The sequence below is a fragment of the Helianthus annuus genome, chromosome 6 (assembly GCF_002127325.2).
Source record: "Helianthus annuus cultivar XRQ/B chromosome 6, HanXRQr2.0-SUNRISE, whole genome shotgun sequence".
Lineage (NCBI taxonomy): Eukaryota > Viridiplantae > Streptophyta > Magnoliopsida > Asterales > Asteraceae > Helianthus > Helianthus annuus.
Genome location: NC_035438.2, coordinates 144,168,371 through 144,174,697, shown reverse-complemented (window position 1 = coordinate 144,174,697; position 6,327 = coordinate 144,168,371). Strand labels below are relative to the sequence as shown.

The window sequence follows — 6,327 nt, the reverse complement described above, 5'->3', positions numbered from 1 at the left end:
CGACTGACTAACGGGTGCTTTTTAGGCACACACAAAACCAAATACAAATCTGAACTCACGAACTAAACCAGATTCTCAGACTCCACACTCCCGCTAACAATGGAGACCCAAAACCCTAACCCTGTATCACCATCTTCTTCTTCACCACTTCCGCCACCGTCGCTGCCGCCGCCGCCGCACGAAGAACCTGACTCAAAAAGACTCAAAATGTCAACCACCACTTCCGGCGACCCCAACACCACCACCACTGAAAGAAAACCCCGATACAAACGCCGAAAAGTCGCAATCCTCTTCGCATACTGCGGCGTAGGCTACCAAGGCATGCAAAAGAACCCAGGAGCCAAAACAATCGAAGGAGACCTCGAAGAAGCCCTCTACTTCTCCGGCGCCGTTCTCGAAAACGAACGCGGCTGCCCGAATCGTTACGACTTTGCCCGATCTGCCCGAACTGATAAGGGCGTTAGCGCCGTTGGTCAAGTGGTTTCCGGCAAGTTCTACGTCGATCCACCCGGGTTTGTGGAGCGTTTAAACAGTAATTTACCGGCCCAGTTCCGGGTTTTCGGGTTTAAGCGTGTTACTGCATCGTTTAGTGCGAAAAAGTTTTGTGATCGGAGAAGGTATGTGTATTTGTTACCGGTTTTTGCGCTTGATGGTAAGGCTCATTGTGATGGTGTGAAGTGTTTGGAGTGTTTGGAGAATGGATGGAGAGTGTATGGTGCGGGTTTTGAAGGTGATGTTCAGTCGGGAATTTCGTCGAACACATTGTGTGCGGTATCCGACTCAGGTTGTTTAGATAATGGGAATGGTTGTAAAGACGGTTTGAACTCTGAATCTCTGATTGGTGAAGTTCAGTTAGTGGATAATTCATCTGATTTAAGCAAAACTGGGTCTGACGTTGAAATTCAGCCAGACATTTTGTCGAACACCTTGAGTGCGGTATCAGATTCTGATGGTAAGGTAGAAAATTTAGCATCTTTAGATAATGGGAATGGTTGTAAAGACGCTTTGAATCCTGAATCAGCGGAAAATCCATCTGATTTAGGAAAAAAGTGTGATGATTATTCCGGTTCGGATGCTGCAAATGGCGGGATTGTGAAGGAGAATGTGTTTTCTTATGATGATGAGAAGCGGCAGAGGTTTAATAAGATTTTGAAACAGTATGAAGGGACTCATAATTTTCATAATTTTACTACGAGAACAAAGGCGGCTGACCCGTCTGCTAACCGCTACATTATCTCGTTTAGTGCTAACACGACTGTTACAGTTGATGGGATGGAGTTTGTGAAATGTGAAGTTGTTGGGCAGAGCTTTATGCTTCACCAGATACGGAAGATGATCGGTGTAGCTGTTGCGGTTATGAGGAATTTTGCTCCAGAGTCGCTGATTGAAACTGCTCTACAACAGTTAGTTCTTTCATTAAAGATAATTTTTTTTATGAATTTCGACTAGGGTATGGTTTATTTCAACAGGTCAAAAGTTGTCTAAATTGCTTTTTTAATGCATACAACCTTGTAAATTATTTTATTGAAAGTTTAAATTATTGTTGGAGCAATATAAATTTCATAATCATAAGTTAGATACTAATTTATAGAAATTTCTTAAAGAAAATGGATAATAAGTGTTCCGGGTCAACCCAACCCGCTCATTTTACTATCTCTACTTACAACTTTATGTTTGGTCTTTTGCTCTGTTATGTTCTGAATTGGGTGCTGAGTTTCAGATGTAAGGAGTATGATGATTTAATTACTTAAATGAAAGAGTAAATTACGATTTTGGCCCCTGTGGTTATATCACTTTTACCCTATTAGCCCAAAATAGATTTTTTTTAACATCTGTGCCAGGTCTCTATAAGTAACTATTTTGGCCCCTAAGTCTAACTTAACCCATTACCCTGAGTCTAACCACAGGGGCCAAAATCGTAATGGGTTGAGTTAGACTCAGGGGCCAAAATAGTTAGTTATAGAGACCATTGGGGCACAGATGTTAAAACATTCTATTTTGGGCTAATAGGGTAAAAGTGATATAACCATATGGGCCAAAATCGTAATTTACTCTAAATGAAATTAGGGGCTAGTTTTACCAAGGGTGTCTTGTGTTAAAAAGTTTAAAACTTCACATTGTGACCTTTACATGAGTTTAAATTGTATTATATCGTAATAGTTAGGATTTTGTAAATTGCCTACCATACGCCGGCCTAAACATGTTGCTAGTTTTCAAATTCAGTGATTATGAATTTATGATTGTTTTGAAAGAAAATTGTTTAGGGCTCTTGTTTGATAGTCTTTTCTTAATGTTAGAAACTTTATGATTGCAACCTTTTCATGTTTTAAGTCAAACGATATGTTGAAAGTCGAGATTCTATATGTTACCCTCCAGAACTCTAAACATGCTGCTTGTTTTTAACGTATTTCACGTCTTAAAGTTTTCTGGACGAAAATGTGAACAATCTTGTCTTTAGATTAGATAAAGAAAATTAGTTATTGCATCTTGAAGAATCTTGTCTTAATTGCTGAGTGTTATGTGCCTTATGTCCAAGGCTTGATGCAAAACTACTATCGAGCCGGGGGTCTCACTGGAAGCAGCCTCTCTATTCCTACGGGGTAGAGGTAAGGCTGTCTACATCTTACCCTCCTCAGACCCTACGTTAGCTTTGCTATTGGTGGGATTTACCGAGTATGATGATGATCTTGAAGAATCAGCATTTTATATTTAGATAATCAGGCGGTTTTACAGTTTTCTTGAAGTTGGCTTCTTTTGATGCAAAATCATTTTGACTAACAGAAACAGGACTATAAATTGTCTAACTTGTTATTGTGATAATTGTAGGGATGTTAATATCAATGTGCCTACAGCTCCTGAAGTTGGGCTATATTTGGACGAGTGTTTTTTCTCATCATATAACCAGAAATGGAGAGACACCCATGAAGAGGTGTCGATGAAAGCTTATGCAGAAGAAGCCGAAGAATTCAAACTGAAACATATCTATTCGCACATTGCATCAACAGAGCGTAAAGAAGGATCTGTTGCTGTTTGGCTGCATTCTTTGGACCACCGGAGATATCCAGATTTAAGACCAGACGAAAAAAGTGAAGCGAATGAGGTGGCGATACCTCAAACCGAGTAGACAACTAGGAGGGTTGACTTACTACTCGTTGCATTTGAATGATCGCGTTTAACGATTAATGTATGTATTCTTAAATTTAACACCTGGGTTCTATGTGAAACGCTATAGACGGAGGTGTTTTCTTGCCATTTGCAGTGAAATTATTTTCTTGACTGAAAACGTTTAAACAGACTCTAAATTTGGGGTCTTTTTCTAGTTTTAAACTTATATTACCAAGGGGCTGTTTGTTTACTTCTTAATGGTTTAGACCTCTTACTGGTTCAGCACTTAATGGTTCAGACTGTTTGTTTTACGAGCAGATGTCTGAATGGTTCAGACATTTGCCTCTGAATGGTTAAGTATTATACAGTGTCTGAATGGTTAAAACTTCTAATTTGAATTGGTCAGACATTTGCCTCTGAAGTCAGCACTTAACCATTCAGATGTTGCCAAACAACCCCTATGTATGTCAAATAAGTTTATGTTTGTATTTTTGTTTATAATACATTGATTTTTTTTTTTTACAAAGAAACTAGAATGTATTCTTATATGATTTATTCACTTGTCAAAGAATATGAATTATACAATTTTCAAAGAATCATAGTAAATGAATTACTGTTCTGATAAATGTATACACAAAAGCCATTTCATGAGGAAAAGTGGTTTCGATCAAGGCTCCATTATCAAAAAGTTGAGATATGTGGAGCTAGTTTCAAACCTGGGATAGTGTTCGAATTTTGATGTGAAGTAGAGTAGAATTACCGCATAATAAGTGGTTTCCATCTTGTCTCCGTTAACACAAAAGATGAGATGGTGATAGCACTAGCTTTGAAAATTATCACAAAAAAAAGTTGACACTGAAATAAGAATTTAAGACCAAAGATTTGCAATTTTTGAAAAGACATCGCCGCGGTTATGTGATCTGTCATAATATGATCCAAATCCATCGTAAATAATCCAGATGTTAATCACATGATACATTCCATTCTTTTCTTCTATTTACATAAACTAGTCTAAGATCCCGCGAGTTTCGCAGGTGGCTTAACACAAACATATAATATCTACTGGCATTGAAGCTCATGTAGATCATCATTTTTGTTCTAGTCCTTTCCAAACTTAGGCTTCACGTCTAAGGGTCCAGTGACTAACTTTGAATTCTTTTTGAGAAATTGGAAAAAGAATTGATCAAAATCCGAATCATCCAAGAAAGAGAGTGTTTGCTCAAGATCACAGCCGAATCAAAGGTAGTGTGAGTTCTTATAACCAAAGCACGAGTCATGAACAAAGGACTGGCCGAGTACAAGGTTGCAAGAATGATTAAGAGGAGTTCTATGAGAATCAAGGAAAAGAAGACATGTTGGAGCCTACCTATTTCGAGTCGGAAATTAAGGGGGGTGATTGTTAGACGTAATTCCCGTCCTCGAGCATATGAGGTTGGTTGGGCCGATCTCGAGTAATGGGGCGGTTCAAGTTGGACCGAACTAAACCGTGGTTATGGATTAGTATGGTTATTTGGTTAAGTTAATTAGAGATAAATTAAATGAGTTATATTTAATTTATAATAGATAGGTTAGATAAACATGATGTTTATTTTATTATTATTATTATTATTATTATTATTATTATTATTATTATTATTATTATTATTATTATTATTATTATTATTATTATTATTATTCAGTTAGGAAGTTGAGCCCTATGCTAATTGTAACCAGGTCATGTCCTATATAACCTGACCAAGTTGTGATTAAGGTTAAGAGAAGGGTAATCGGTTTCGAGTTATTTTCTGATTAATAAGATTGAGAGTTATTCGATCTAAATTCTTTTCTTCCACTTTTCTATTCGCTTTGATTATCGACTGGGACTGGATGGTCAAAACATAAACAATTAGAACATTAAGCAAATCTCACTGAGAAACCCCGATCGAAGATTATGAACAAATGAAGCTGTGATGCAGTGAAGATAAATCTATCGAACAAACACTCGGGGCAGCTGATTTTGAAAGAAGAATAATAAGAAAAGAGAGTCGTGTTGTTGTGGTGTTTTTTGAGAGTTCAGGAAGGAGTAAGTATGATCAACTTTTGAAAGGAGATTTGAGATATAAGCCATACTAGGTTATCACCCGTGAATACTCACGGGTTGGATATTTATATTTTATTAAATAATTGTATATATACTTTTGAAAATGAGTAATGTTTGAAACTTCTATTTTTATCACCCATAATTGAACAAAAATTGTATTTTAAACAACCAACACCACATATCATATATTTTATAAAATGTACGATATGTGACGATAAAAGTTATCACCCGGAACTTCCATTTTCGTAGTATACCAATAATTAGAGTAGCATGTTAGACATTAGTCAACATTATTTTGAATTAATTTAAAAAATCTAAATACTATATTTAATTATTCATTTATGGATTGATAAGTATTTGAACATGAATTAGAATGTTATGATTATGATTCGTTTATAGATTTGAACATATACATTTAAATAATAAAAATCCTACAATAATATTCCAGTCACCAAGCCTACAATAACTAATCAAATTTCACGAAGTAATCAAATTTCAAAATTAATAAACTGAACCGGTTTTACGAAGTAAATAAAATGATCTTATCAAAAGTTTGCTGATGAAACTTTGGGGTGAAAGAAAATCACTTTATCAATGCTATAGATGGTTGTACCATTTTCTTGAAGTAAACAACGAATGTAAAATTTATTTAAAAATGTATTATGTGTGGGATGTAAAATCGTAAATTTTATTTAAAAAGGCGGATGGTCTTTGAAAATAAAGAAAAATAAAACGGAAAAAAAGATTAAGTTAATGTAAACTTGGTCCAGAATTGAGTAAGATATTAATTTGGTTTACATAACAATTTAATTAATGTGTTTTTTTTAACAAATTAAACTTGTAATTTCGAAGTGGGTATTTAATTATTCAATCGGTCACGAAGAACCACATGATGCCTATTAAAAAGTAAATTAAACCAAATGAAGTAGCACCACACAATATATACATTCAGGCCGTCTACACTTTGTTGATTTTTCTAAATGTAAACATACATGTGAGAATCCATCCCGATTAGAAATAACACACATGCATGTCAACATGAAACACAACAAAATCAATTATCATATGCTTAATATCACTTAGTTGAACAAATTAAAGTGTAACAACTCAATAAGGTCAAAACTTATTAAACTTATATTACT

At 35.5% G+C, this 6,327-nt stretch overlaps 1 protein-coding gene across 1 annotated transcript; it reads left to right on the top strand.

Annotated features, from left to right (window-relative positions):
- On the top strand, positions 1–3,340 carry LOC110865972 (tRNA pseudouridine synthase A). Its single transcript, XM_022115317.2, has 2 exons — positions 1–1,403; positions 2,827–3,340. Exons 1-2 carry the CDS (start codon positions 100–102, stop codon positions 3,122–3,124), a joined length of 1,602 nt encoding a protein of 533 aa, XP_021971009.1. The 5' UTR covers positions 1–99; the 3' UTR covers positions 3,125–3,340.
- The last annotated feature ends 2,987 nt before the right edge of the window (positions 3,341–6,327 follow it).

Coding starts and splice junctions, on each gene's coding strand:
- LOC110865972 (XM_022115317.2), top strand. CDS start 100: ATGGAGACCCAAAACCCTAACCCTGTATCACCATCTTCTTCTTCACCA. Junction 1,404..2,826: donor ATTGAAACTGCTCTACAACA/GTTAGTTCTTTC, acceptor TGATAATTGTAG/GGATGTTAATATCAATGTGC.